This window comes from Coffea arabica, chromosome 4e (assembly GCF_036785885.1).
Source record: "Coffea arabica cultivar ET-39 chromosome 4e, Coffea Arabica ET-39 HiFi, whole genome shotgun sequence".
NCBI lineage: Eukaryota > Viridiplantae > Streptophyta > Magnoliopsida > Gentianales > Rubiaceae > Coffea > Coffea arabica.
The window spans coordinates 45,324,905-45,339,948 of NC_092317.1; the positions used below are offsets into that span (position 1 = coordinate 45,324,905).

Here is a 15,044-nt window from a genome sequence, read left to right on the forward strand (position 1 = left end):
GCACTTTTAATGTACCCAAACACTTGGTTCTTTGCCCTTCCTATTGCCATTGGTAGCCCCAGATATTTTTCATTTGTTGCCTCCTTTAATTTCCCCAACTCCTGACAGATATCTGCTCTTCTTGTCCTTGGGATGTTCCTGCTATAGTACACAGTAGATTTCTCAAAATTCACTAGCTGTCCTGAAGCCATCGAATATCTTTGTAACATCTCTTTCACTTGCTTAACCTCCTGGATTGTTGCCTTGCAGCATATCAGAGAATCGTCTGCAAAAAATAAATGTGATATTTGCGGACTATTCTTGCTTACTTTAACTCCTGTGATCAGCTTATTTTCAACCTTTGTGTGTATCAAATGGGACAAACTTTCAGCACAGATTAAGAAGAGGTAAGGGGAGAAGGGATCTCCTTGTCTCAAGCCTCTACTCGATTTAATATAGCCCACCTTAGCTCCATTAAGATTGAAGGAATAAGACACTGAAGAAATGCAAGCCATGATCCACCTAACAAAGATAGGACAGAAACCCATATGCATCATCATTCTTCCTATGAATTTCCATTCCACTCTATCGTACGCTTTAGACATGTCAAGTTTAATAGCCATGAAACCTGTCTTACCTTTTTTTTTATTTTTCAAAAAATGCATCACTTCATGAGCAATGATAACATTATCCACTATTTGTCTACCAAGCACAAAAGCTGACTGCGACTGACTAATACATTTGTTCAGGACAACTTTAAGTCTATTAGCAAACACTTTTGAGATGATTTTGTATAAGGTGTTACACAAGCTAATAGGTCTGTACTGAGTCAAATTGATGGGATGTTCCACCTTAGGGATCAAAGTAATCAAAGTTTCATTGACAACCTTAAGCATGTTATCAGAGTGGAAGAAACTAGTGACTGCATTCACCACATCTAGTCTAACAATATTCCAGTATTTTTGGGAAAAAAGAGGAGACATACCATCTATCCCAGGTGATTTGTTTGGATGCATGGAAATCAATGCCTTATGTATCTCTTGTTCACCCACAGGTCGAATCAGGTGTTTGTTCATCTGTCGTGTTATAGTATTGGGAACTCCCTGTAGTGTTTCCTCTATTTGATCAGCTTCTCCAGCAGTGAGTAGCTGTTTATAATATCCACAAATTTCCTCATTCACTTCTTGCTCATTCTTGCGCCATTGTCCATTATCCTTTTGCAGACATGTGATTTGCCTTTGTTTCCTTGCATTCATTACACTCGCATGGAAAAAAGCCGTGTTTTGTCTCCTTCCTGTAACCACCTTGTCCTTGCTTTTTGGCTCCAGTATAATTCCTCCTCTCGATATGCCTTACTCAGTTGCAACTTCAATTCCACCAACTGGCCCTTTTTTCCTAAGATGTTGCTATCCTTTAGCTCCTGAATTCTCTCCTTCATCACCTGGATCCTTCTCCCTGAGTTCATGTTATTATTCCTTTTCCATGTTAGTAAAGCCATTCTACACTCCTTTATCTTTTTTGTTACCTTATACATCCTTGATCCTTTATGTTCTGAACCCCAAGCTCTTTCTATCACCCCTTTGGTTTCTTCATTCCTGGCCCAACGCTGATCAAAATAGAATCTTCTTTTTACCTTTTTCTGGTTGGGGTTAAGGTCGAAAATCAGAATACTGTGAGAACCCTGAATATATATATATAAGCCAGTGCATATTTCATTTGCATTTCTTTTATTCCTTAATAATTTCTAGCATTACTTTTACTTGTTTGCAATTAAGTACGTAAAAACAGGTTTATGTGAAAAATAATATAATTTTTCTAATTTATGAAATTTCTTGGTTTTGCTAAACTAAAGTAGTATCTTTAGAGTTAGATTAAATTTTTCGCCTTAACATAAAATGTTAGAATACTTAAATTCCTTTATGCAAAATTAATGATACTTGAGCCGATTAATCTTATTACTTTAAAAATAAATTACTTGAAACTCCATGACTATTTTCAATTAGTTGCTAGCGTTATAGGTTTAAAGGAAATTTTTCACGGTAAGACAAAATCAATGAATTTTAGATAAATATGATACAAGTATGCGAAACATACTCAAGACATGAAATTTCGATAATTAAAGTCTTGCATGACTAGTGTATAATTAGGCGTTCAAATCACACTTGGGGATAATTTTTGGAATTAAGTTAGAATTGAGGAATTAAGTAGAGGTTAGGAAGAAAAGTGAAAAGACTAAAATGCCCATACAACCACAACATTTCCATGCAAAACCAAACAATCCCTCTGACAGCATTACAAGCACCGCACATCCGACCAATAGAAATTTTAACCATCTCAACACGCAATCTCCTACTCAAAACAGCGGCACCATCCCTCTTCCTCTTCATTTCATATCCCAAACCACCACTGCACTCCTACTCTGCCTTGCTATCGTCGACCAAGGGAGAGAGAACGAGAGAGGGAAATCCGCGAGCTGCAAAACAAATTTTCTGGTTCTGGCCGTTAGTTGAAGGAAGAAAGGGAGAGGTTGTGCGTGAGTCTCCTCCGTTTTCTTTTCAACCTCCACCAGCTGCAACCATCTTCACCACAACACCATTCCAGCTGCAAACCAAAAACCAGGACCAAATATTGTGCGCAAGCCGAGAGAGAAAAACTTCATCGCTTCCTTGTGCGTGAGCTGAGTTCCTAGGTGAGGTAAATTCGAGTCTTAGAATAGCTAATTGCTGGTAGATGAAGCTGTATCAGGGCTTGCATGTGTTGTTTCTGCAGTCGGATGATAAAATCAAAGTTGTGGAAAAATCTGTTTTGGAAGTAAAAGTTTCTGCCGAGGATCTGACTGGAATAATGCCACTTCATTTGGGTTAATTTTGCTGTTTTGAGCCTCTAACCATGACTAACTAGTAAATTTCAAGATGATTAAGCTCTGCATGTAGCTAATTAACGGGTTTAACTCAGAAAAATAAAGATGAACAAGAAAACTTGCTGCATGCAAGATCATCCGAGAATAGTTGTAGGAATTTCTGGATTTGTGGATGTTTATAGCTGCTGTCCGAACCTGTTCTGAGCTGGATATGATAAGTAAATCCTTTAGGTGGCTTTGCATGTTGATTTGTGTGTATTGGATGATTAAATTAGAAGCATAAGAAACCTTGATTTGGAAGGAAATGGACTGCCGAGTAACTGAAATGAAAAGGCAGCACTAATATGTTTATTTGGTAACAATTTAAACTGGTGAATGTGATTACCTCACTAATAATAAGGTAATTAAGTCTTGCATGAGGCTAAGTAGCTCGGCTAACCAAGAAAATAAAATGAAAACAGAAAATTTCTTCATGCATGTTCATCCGTGACTAGCTGGACAGATTTCTGGATTTTTGGGATGTTTGAAGTTGTTATTCGAATTCGATTTTGAACCAGAAATGTTAATTAGCTAGCCAAAGGTTCACAGGACGAATTTGAGAATCTAAAACCATGTTTTAGCCAAGGAAAAGTTGGATTTATAAAACCCTAAGTGCTGGAAAAAAAAATATTGATAGCCGAGAGGTATGAACCAGAATTTTCAGTTTGACTTTGGAAATTTTAATTGGTTTCTGAAATTTTATTTTATTTTTCCCTTGAATTATAATGGTTTAGAAATACATAAGAGATGTAAATTTTAAGTGGTGTAAGTTGTTTAGCGATGAAATATTTGATATATTGAAAGATTGAACCAAAAATGTTGGTATATAAAGGCTAGAATTTCTTTTGTGATAGCCGAAGGTTGAGTTGGAATCTCAGCTTGGTTTTGAAATTTTTCTTTGAAGCATAATGGTTGGAAATGCCTGGAATATGTAGTTTTAAAGTTCTATAAGATATGTTGATGTGAAACATTTGAATTGTGGTTTGAATTGATCAAAAATGTTGAAGTGTAGACCTAGAAAATTCTCAAGCAAGTTGATAGAGATAGTAAAGGAATTTTCCAGATTTCTTGTGGCGAATTTTAGTTCTAAAAATGTTGTTTTGGGCTGAAAATTTCGTATTATTGCACAATACACTCTGTAACTTAACAACCATCCTCTGCATGTCAAGTTAGTGTTAACAAAGGAGTTTTTCACAAGTGAAAAATGAGATTTCAGATTTTCGGATTTTTCTGACCAGTCTCAGTAAAATGCTTATATCTTGGTGTAGGAAAATCCGTTTAAGGTGCCGTCAGTGGCATTTGAAATTAGAATCACGGGCCTTTGTTCTGTAGAAATTTCATATTTTTCCTCCATATGTACTGCTGTCCGTGACTCCTCAAAGTAGGCTGACCTGCTTGAATGTCCTGTTTCTTCATGAAACTGAATTTTGACTTGGATCGAACATTTAGCTTAATTGTGATTTGAATTCCTGATTGAATTGTGGTTGGAAGTGATTGATGGTTGTCAAGGGCTAATGATTGATGAAGCCCTTGACCATTTGAATGGTTTTATAAATATTAAAGGATGATGAACTTTAATTGCTGGAATTTCTTGGAGGCCTTACCTTCATTTTGTTTTAGTTAAGATGTGATATGAGCTTGCCAAAACCAAGTGCTAATGATTGACGAAACCTTGGTCATTCGTTTTATTCTTGATCAGAATTGAATCTGTTGAAACCTAGGGCTAATGATTGACGAAACCCTAGTGAGATTTCTATTTGAAATGTGAGTTGGTTATATTGACAAATCTTAAATATTATGTGCTTGTAAATCGGAATCGTAAGGAATCCATTTTGGTCCTGTGAACTTGAGAAGTTTTTAAGCAAGCTATTTAAATATATCTTCACTCTAGTATGGTACGATAGAACTTAGCACTGAAGGTTAAAGTTAGAAATTTCGTGTAGGAATTTTCTAAACCTTGCCAACTCGATATTTCTCCTTTAAGCGTAAACTAGCCTTATTACTTTTAGAAAATGATTTCACTAGTTTGAAAACCCTAAGTCTTATTTTAATTCCTTTTCTTTCTTTAAGATTTACCCTTGGATAGTTGTCGGTAGGAAAAGTTCCAAAATAAGAGTTTTAATAACTTTAATTAAAAACGTAGAAACTTGCTCGGCAAGAAACTTTATTTTAGGTAAAATAGTTTTTAGTGATAACTTTTGCAAGAACCGTAGCTTTAAAGAAATTTTCAAAGTATTTTTCTAACTTTGATATTAAGTGGTTTGTCGATTTATTTCAAGAAAATAATACTAGTTATCCTTTTATAAGGATAAGTATCTCAAGGAAAACTATAAGAAATATTTCTACTACTTTTGTCAAGTTTCAACCTAAGTGGACTCTTGAAATTACTATGGGAAGGTAAACTAGTAATATATTAGATAAACCTCGATGTGCATAAGTTTAAAAACTGAATAGAAACTTATAATTTCAAAATTTGGTATTCTAGGATATTGCGAGGACGTGGAATTCGATTCCCAATTTGACATCTGAACTTCACTCTTGGTGAGTGTCCCTGCTTGTTCTATGCCTACTTGAATAAAGTGCTTCCTTGACTTGATATGTGGTAATTGCAAAAATGGTTTCTGATCCATCGAAGCGAGCAATGTGTACTTTATCACACTAGCCGTTCGAGTGGTGATTTGCGTGAAATGTTTTAGTGAATCCATGTGTTGTGACGTCGCTGGGTGAATCTCTCGACCAAAGTTCTGAGGGTATACGCAAGTATACTGCTCCTAATTTCCTGAGGGTATATCTCGAGTATACTGCTCCCTTAGTTGATGTGCGGGCCCGGGACAGGGGTATGAACGGTGACGGGTTAGGAAACAAAATGAGATACTCTACATGGATCATAAGTAGTGAGAGTTGACGGAGGGTCAACTACGGTGGTTTCCGATCAAGCGAGGAATTTGGCTCCTGAGAGCCCCTGTATCCTACTTTGTGCTGTTATACGTTTTCTTAATTATTGAATTTCATACTCGTTACTTGCCTTATGTGATTGCATGCTTTGGGGCACCACTGAGTTTTAACTCACTCCACGTTTACTTGTTTTCCTTAACAGGTGCTGGAAATTGAAAGTTTTGAAACTTACTCATGTTTTCCTTTTGAAATGCATTTGAATGCTATGACTTATTTTGTGGGCTGTAATGCGTTAATTTGGATAATGTACTTTTATTTTGGATTGTCATTTGAAGCTGAAAAATGTGTAAACCCTAATTCGAGCGTTTGGCTTGTAAGTTTGTATTAGTGATGTATGTAATTATCTATCCGGATTGGTACGACTTTATACCTTGGATTGTAGCATGTGGGACGTTTAAGAGTCTCGATTGGCTATTTTAAATCACCGCTATCTCTGAAGTTAATGTGGTTTTAGTGACGGTCTTCTTCGGAAAAATTGTTTTGTGATAGCTTAGGTTATTCTTCGAAAGGATTTGGGTTAGAATGCTTGCGTGAGTCCTGGCGAGAGTTGGGCAGGCGGCCCGCCAACCCTTTGGTTCGCCTTAGGGGAAAGTGGGGTCGCCACAGGTGGTATCAGAGCCTAGGTTTGAAAAGTTATTTGAAAGACATATTAAATATGTGGAAACCCTAATCCTCTCTAGGAATAAGAATTGAGACCATTAGATATACCTTAAGTGATATCTGATCCAGTTAGCTATTTAAGTTCTAACCTTTAAGTATTGATTATTTTGCAGGTATGGAGAATGGTAATGGACATGTTAATGGTAGTAGCGCGGCTAATGGACATGTAGAGCCGCTGAGATCCATTTCCTATAGGCCTCGAGGTGGAGGAGACCGAGTTCGATACTCACCTGCTGATAGGCACCCTAGATGCCAGTGTAGAGCCACGTACGCGTATCCCAACGCCTTGGTGTTATCCCTTGATGATGAGTGCCGCCACTTGTGGGACACTAACCACACCTTGACCCAGGATGTGGAGGAGCTGAATATCATGGTAGATACCCAGTTCGACTGCATAGCCGATTTGGAGATTAGGCTAACTGCTGAGTATAATATGCTGGAGGCTGCTCGTTTGGAGATGAGCTACAGAGGTCTAGGGTGACCCGACTAGCTGAGGGGATCCGTGATAGGAGTGCTGGCATCAGGGTTGATGCCGCTATGCTAATGGACGAGGCCACTAGTTACCTTCAGGGTAACGAGCAGGCAGGCGCAGAGGAAGATCCGAATGAGGATCCAGAGGAGGATCCGGAGGAGAATTCGAAGGAGGATCCGGCTGAGGACGTCGCTCCTGATAGCCCTGCTGAGGGTTAAGTTAGGTTGACTTGATAGTACTAGATATGTAGGATCAGAAATGGGACATTAGTTAAGTCATCAAAATTTGTCTAGGTGAATGACTTGCTTCCGAGGCACCATATCCCTAATTTTTGTTTAAGGGATTATCTGTATGTATTTTTGCTAACTTATGTGCCTTACTTTTGGAAATGTTCCAACTTGTTAATTGTATGACTGTTCCGCGGAAATATATGATAAGTGTTTCATTTTCTTTTCCTCCATTTTCATGTTGATTTTAATCACATAAAGAATATTAATAATTGAATATAAATAAAATTTTGCCTAATTGTCTTACCCTTCAGTGATAGGCATAATTAGACAATGGATCGCCAAGTAGTAGGAAGGAGCCGTGGGAGACCCACTAGACAACACCCGGAAGTGGGTGGTGATAGGGAACCCGAGGTCAATTGAGACCAAGGGCAAGAGGGCGGGGCCGGAGACCGAGTGGCAACCGCTATTAACCGTATCACTGACGTCTTAGAACGTTTGACTGAACACCAAGCCTCTGGACCAGTGCACCGCCAAGGAGGCCCAACCGATTCTGAGGATCGGGCACTGGAGAGGTTTTTGAAGTTTGGACCTCCTAAGTTCTACGGAGGACCCGAACCTGAGATAGCTGAGGGATGGTGGGAGAAAATCTCCGACATCTTCGCAACTCTAAACTACACGGAAGAGCGGCAAGTGACTTTTGTCGCATTCCAGTTTGAGAGTGCCGCTCGTTCCTAGTGGAACCTGGTAAAGGTTAACTGGGATAGGAACCATACTCCAAGAACGTGGGCGAACTTCACAAGGGAGTTCAATGTCAAATTCCTTCCACCTCTCATTCAAGAGAAGAGAGAGGATGATTTCATTAGATGCAAGCAAGGGGCGATGAGTGTCGCCGAATATGAAGTCCAGTTCACGAAACTATCCCGCTTTGCACCTGAGTTGATAGCCACCGAGCAAAGGCGTGTCCGGAGGTTTGTGCAGGGACTAAATGTGGAAATACAGGAAGGTTTAGCCGCTGTTCGAATAGACACTTTTGCCGACGCTGTTGAGAGAGCTCAACGGGTTGAAGTAGCTAGAACCCAAGTGAAATCTTTTCAGGCCAAGAAAAGATTTGCTCCTAGTAGTAGTCGGGAGCCGACTTTTGGGAATGCCCTACCGGCCAAAGTGGGCCGAGGAATCAGTGGAGTGGCTAATCCTGGAGCACCACGAAGCACTCTAGCAAGAGGAACCGGGGCAAGGAATGCAGGGGGGAGAAATAATGGAGCTGGAGGGGGATCGATTGGAAGGGGACAATCTAGGAATACCTCGCAAGGAGGTCGAGCAATAATTCCTCAAGTGACCTGTGCATATTGCAAGAAACCTGGCCATACTATGGATGGTTGCTGGAGGAAGCAAGGAAAGTGCTTGAAGTGCGGAAGTAATGAGTACCAAATTTCTGGATGTCCAAAAATGCAGGAAGGGACTACTTCGAACGCTAGACCAAACACTTCTGGAGGGAGCCGGCCGACAGTTCCTGCCAGAGTGTATGCTATAGATGACCAACCTGTACCTGATTCCTCGGAAGTCGTGGAAGGTACTCTCCCCATTTTTCATCGATTAGCTAAAGTGTTAATTGACCCTGGTGCAACTCATTCATTCGTAAATCCATCTTTTATGTCTGGAATAGATGTGAAACCTGTTAGATTACCCTTCGATCTTGAAGTTAGGACACCAATGGGTAATAAGAAGATAATCGCTAGCTTAGCCTATAAGAATTGTGAATTCTGGATTGGAGAGCGTAAAATGCTAGTGGATCTAATCAGTCTGGACATAAAAGGGTACGATGTTATCATAGGAATGGATTTCCTAGGCCAGTATCATGCTAAACTTGATTGCCGAGTGAAAGTGGTAGAATTCTGTATACCTGGAGAAGCAACCCTGAGGTTTGATGTTAAGGGTAGGTTAGCATCATCTGCTATGATCTCAGGGATACGGGCGAGGAAAATGTTGTCAAAAGGAGCTCAAGGTTTCTTAGCCTTCTTGATTAATGCTCCCAATGATCAAGTAAAGTTAGAAGATGTACTAGTGGTACGGGAATTTCCGGATGTTTTTCCCGAAGAGCTAAAGACTCTACCGCCGGAAAGAGAAGTGGAATTTAAGATTGACTTGGTGCCTGGAACGGCTCCAATTTCTAAAACTCCGTACCGAATGGCTCCTGCCGAGCTAAAGGAGTTGAAAATCCAACTGCAAGATCTCTTGGAGAAAGGTTTTGTGAAGGAAAGTGATTCACCGTGGGGAGCACCCGTTCTATTTGTTAAGAAAAAGGACGGAAGCTTGAGGTTATGTATCGATTACCGAGGGTTAAATGAGATTACAATTAAGAATAAATACCCTCTACCGTTGATAGATAGTTTGTTCGACCAACTGCAAGGGTCAGTAGTTTTCTCTAAGCTGGACTTGAGGCAAGGGTATTACCAGTTAAAGATTAAGAAGGAGGATATACCCAAGACTGCTTTTAGTACGAGATATGGACATTTTGAGTTCGCAGTCATGCCTTTTGGTTTAACTAATGCACCAACGGCATTCATGGATTTAATGCAGAGAGTCTTTAAGAAGTATCTGGATCAGTTTGTAGTGGTTTTCATCGATGATATCTTGATATACTCTAAGACTCGAGAGGAACATGTTAAGCACTTGGAGATAGTCTTGCAAATATTAAGGGAGCATAAGTTGTATGCCAAATTCAGCAAGTGCGAGTTTTGGTTGGAAAAAATATCTTTTCTAGGGCATAAAGTTTCCAAGGAGGGAATTGCCGTGGATCCGGCAAAAGTTGAGGCCGTTATGAATTGGAAGCAGTCGGAAACCCTAACTGAAGTTAGAAGTTTCTTGGGATTAGCAGGTTATTATAGGCGATTTATCAAGGATTTTTCAAAAATTGCTGGACCCATGACCGAGCTAACCAAGAAAGGGAATAGGTTCATTTGGACTCAGAAGTACGAGTCAAGTTTTCAAGAATTAAAGAAGCGTTTAACATCCGCTCCTGTTTTGGTGTTACCTGATGGGGAAAAAGGTTATGCCATATACTCCGATGCTTCTGGAGAAGGTGTAGGATGTGTTTTAATGCAAAATGGTAAAGTGATTGCCTACGCTTCCAGGAGACTGAAGCCGCACGAACAAAACTACCCAACTCACGACCTAGAGTTAGCAGCAGTGATTTTCGCCTTAAAGAAATGGAGACATTACTTGTATGGCGTGACTTTTGAGGTTTATACGGACCATAAGAGTCTCAAGTATTTGTTCTCCCAGAAGGAACTAAATTTGAGACAAAGGCGATGGGTAGAATTTCTGGAAAATTATGACTGTTCGATTAACTACCACCCAGGAAAAGCTAATGTGGTAGCTGATGCTCTAAGTAGAAAGGCCCAAGTAGTAGGGTTAATGGTTAAAGAGTGGGACATGCTAGAAGAAATAAGTGGTTGGAACCCTCGCTTGGAGAAACTGAAGATATTATTTGAAAACTTATCGTTAAAATCACCATTACTAGAGCGTATTAAGGAGGCCAGAAAGCAGACCCTATAATTCAGAAGAATTTGGAGAAAGTGCAAAAAGGGGAAACCCTAGATTTTAAATTAGGGTTTGAAGGTGTATTGAGGTTTCGAGATCGAATTGTGATTCCGGCAGATGAAGAGATAAGAAAAGAAATTTTAGAAGAATCACATCGATCGAAATATACTATACACCCAGGTGTGACCAAGATGTATCACGATGTGAAGGGATTATACTGGTGGGAAGGTTTGAAAAAGGACGTGGCAGAGTTTGTACAGAGATGCTTGATCTGCCAACAAGTAAAAACTGAGCATCAGAAGCCCTCTGGTTTATTGCAACCGTTAGAAATCCCTGAATGGAAATGGGAACATATAACAATGGATTTTGTAACGAGATTGCCTAGAAGTCAAAAAGGATTTGATGCAATTTGGGTAATAGTTGACCGACTCACTAAATCTGCACATTTCCTACCCGTAAGCATGAGCTTTTCGTTGGAAAAACTGGTCAAGTTGTACACAGAAGAGATCCTAAGATTACATGGTATCCCTGTAAGTATCGTGTCTGATCGAAACCCAAGGTTTGTCTCACGTTTTTGGCAGAAATTTCAGGAGTCTTTGGGGACCAAGTTGAAATTTAGTACTGCTTACCATCCCCAAACCGACGGGCAGTCGGAAAGAACAATTCAAACTTTGGAGGATCTGCTGAGGTCGTGCATATTGGATTTTGGAGGTAAATGGAGTAATTATATGACTCTAGTAGAATTTGCGTATAACAACAGCTATCAAATCTCAATTCAAATGGCACCTTATGAAGCTTTGTATGGGAGAAGGTGTCGATCTCCGATTCATTGGGATGAAATAGGAGAGAAGAAGATTGTAGATCCAACAGCGATATCTTGGATAGAAGAAACCCAGGAGAAAGTGAAACTAATTAGAGAAAGGCTTCAAACCGCTCAGAGTAGACAAAAGAGCTACGCCGACACAAGGAGAAAAGATTTGGAATTCGAAGTAGGAGACAAGGTTTTCCTAAAAATTAAACCCTTGAAGGGCGGAGTAGTATCTAAGAGAGGTAAGAAGCTAAAGCCAAGGTATATCGGACCTTTCGAAATTTTGAAGCGAGTTGGGAATGTAGCATATCAGCTGAAACTACCCGCAAGCATGGCTAAGGTTCACGATGTATTTCACGTTTCCATGCTTAAGAAATATTATTCCGACCCAAGTCATGTGCTGCCACTGGAGGGAATTGAAGTGGATGAGACGTTAACGTATGAAGAAGGACCAGTCAAGATTTTGGAAAGAGAAGTAAAGGAGCTGAGGAATAAGAAAATTCCTCTGGTAAAGATTCTATGGAGAAATCATGGACTTGAGGAAGCAACTTGGGAATTGGAGGAAGAAATGCAGAAAAAGTACCCTGATTTATTTCCTTAGAAAGTGTGAATTTTGAGGACAAAATTCTTTGTAAGGAGGGGAGGATGTGAGAACCCTGAAAATATATATATAAGCCAGTGCATATTTCATTTGCATTTCTTTTATTCCTTAATAATTTCTAGCATTACTTTTACTTGTTTGCAATTAAGTACGTAAAAACAAGTTTATGTGAAAAATAATATAATTTTTCTAATTTATGAAATTTCTTGGTTTTGCTAAACTAAAATAATATCTTTAGAGTTAGATTAAATTTTTCGCCTTAACATAAAATGTTAGAATACTTAAATTCCTTTATGCAAAATTAATGATACTTGAGCCGATTAATCTTATTACTTTAAAAATAAATTACTTGAAACTCAATGACTATTTTCAATTAGTTGCTAGCGTTATAGGTTTAAAGGAAATTTTTCACGGTAAGACAAAATCAATGAATTTTAGATAAATATGATACAAGTATGCGAAACATACTCAAGGCATGAAATTTCGATAATTAAAGTCTTGCATGACTAGTGTATAATTAGGCGTTAAATCACACTTGGAGATAATTTTTGGAATTAAGTTAGAATTGAGGAATTAAGTAGAGGTTAGGAAGAAAAGTGAAAAGACTAAAATGCCCATACAACCACAACATTTCCATGCAAAACTAAACAATCCCTCTGACAGCATTACAAGCACCGCACATCCGACCAATAGAAATTTTAACCATCTCAACACGCAATCTCCTACTCAAAACAGCGGCACCATCCCTCTTCCTCTTCATTTCATATCCCAAACCACCACTGCACTCCTACTCTGCCTTGCTATCGTCGACCAAGGGAGAGAGAGAGCGAGAGAGGGAAATCCGCGAGCTGCAAAACAAATTTTCTGGTTCTGGCCGTTAGTTGAAGGAAGAAAGGGAGAGGTTGTGCGTGAGTCTCCTCCGTTTTCTTTTCAACCTCCACCAGCTGCAACCATCTTCACCACAACACCATTCCAGCTGCAAACCAAAAACCAGGACCAAATATTGTGCGCAAGCCGAGAGAGAAAAACTTCATCGCTTCCTTGTGCGTGAGCTGAGTTCCTAGGTGAGGTAAATTCGAGTCTTAGAATAGCTAATTGCTGGTAGATGAAGCTGTATCAGGGCTTGCATGTGTTGTTTCTGCTGTCGGATGATAAAATCAAAGTTGTGGAAAAATCTGTTTTGGAAGTAAAAGTTTCTGCCGAGGATCTGACTGGAATAATGCCACTTCATTTGGGTTAATTTTGCTGTTTTGAGCCTCTAACCATGACTAACTAGTAAATTTCAAGATGATTAAGCTCTGCATGTAGCTAATTAACGGGTTTAACTCAGAAAAATAAAGATGAACAAGAAAACTTGCTGCATGCAAGATCATCCGAGAATAGTTGTAGGAATTTCTGGATTTGTGGATGTTTATAGCTGCTGTCCGAACCTGTTCTGAGCTGGATATGATAAGTAAATCCTTTAGGTGGCTTTGCATGTTGATTTGTGTGTATTGGATGATTAAATTAGAAGCATAAGAAACCTTGATTTGGAAGGAAATGGACTGCCGAGTAACTGAAATGAAAAGGCAGCACTAATCTGTTTATTTGGTAACAATTTAAACTGGTGAATGTGATTACCTCACTAATAATAAGGTAATTAAGTCTTGCATGAGGCTAAGTAGCTCGGCTAACCAAGAAAATAAAATGAAAACAGAAAATTTCTTCATGCATGTTCATCCGTGACTAGCTGGACAGATTTCTGGATTTTTGGGATGTTTGAAGTTGTTATTCGAATTCGATTTTGAACCAGAAATGTTAATTAGCTAGCCAAAGGTTCACAGGACGAATTTGAGAATCTAAAACCATGTTTTAGCCAAGGAAAAGTTGGATTTATAAAACCCTAAGTGCTGGAAAAAAAAATATTGATAGCCGAGAGGTATGAACCAGAATTTTCAGTTTGACTTTGGAAATTTTAATTGGTTTCTGAAATTTTATTTTATTTTTCCCTTGAATTATAATGGTTTAGAAATACATAAGAGATGTAAATTTTAAGTGGTGTAAGTTGTTTAGCGATGAAATATTTGATATATTGAAAGATTGAACCAAAAATGTTGGTATATAAAGGCTAGAATTTCTTTTGTGATAGCCGAAGGTTGAGTTGGAATCTCAGCTTGGTTTTGAAATTTTTCTTTGAAGCATAATGGTTGGAAATGCCTGGAATATGTAGTTTTAAAGTTCTATAAGATATGTTGATGTGAAACATTTGAATTGTGGTTTGAATTGATCAAAAATGTTGAAGTGTAGACCTAGAAAATTCTCAAGCAAGTTGATAGAGATAGTAAAGGAATTTTCCAGATTTCTTGTGGCGAATTTTAGTTCTAAAAATGTTGTTTTGGGCTGAAAATTTCGTATTATTGCACAATACACTCTGTAACTTAACAACCATCCTCTGCATGTCAAGTTAGTGTTAACAAAGGAGTTTTTCACAAGTGAAAAATGAGATTTCAGATTTTCGGATTTTTCTGACCAGTTTCAGTAAAATGCTTATATCTTGGTGTAGGAAAATCCGTTTAAGGTGCCGTCAGTGGCATTTGAAATTAGAATCACGGGCCTTTGTTCTGTAGAAATTTCATATTTTTCCTCCATATGTACTGCTGTCCGTGACTCCTCAAAGTAGGCTGACCTGCTTGAATGTCCTGTTTCTTCATGAAACTGAATTTTGACTTGGATCGAACATTTAGCTTAATTGTGATTTGAATTCCTGATTGAATTGTGGTTGGAAGTGATTGATGGTTGTCAAGGGCTAATGATTGATGAAGCCCTTGACCATTTGAATGGTTTTATAAATATTAAAGGATGATGAACTTTAATTGCTGGAATTTCTTGGAGGCCTTACCTTCATTTTGTTTTAGTTAAGA

General features: G+C 38.8%; 1 protein-coding gene across 1 annotated transcript; it reads left to right on the forward strand.

Annotated features, from left to right (window-relative positions):
- Positions 1–8,074: 8,074 nt before the first annotated feature.
- On the forward strand, positions 8,075–10,750 carry LOC140005643 (uncharacterized). Its single transcript, XM_072046662.1, has 2 exons — positions 8,075–9,452; positions 10,554–10,750. The coding sequence occupies exons 1-2, from the start codon at positions 8,075–8,077 to the stop codon at positions 10,748–10,750; spliced, it is 1,575 nt and encodes a 524-aa protein (XP_071902763.1).
- Positions 10,751–15,044: the final 4,294 nt, after the last annotated feature.

Excerpts from the sequence above, each read along its gene's own strand:
- LOC140005643 (XM_072046662.1), top strand. The coding sequence starts at position 8,075 with ATGAGTGTCGCCGAATATGAAGTCCAGTTCACGAAACTATCCCGCTTT. Across the intron at positions 9,453-10,553 it reads GAAAGGTTTTGTGAAGGAAA|GAAAAGCTAATGTGGTAGCT; the intron begins GTGATTCACCGT and ends ACTACCACCCAG.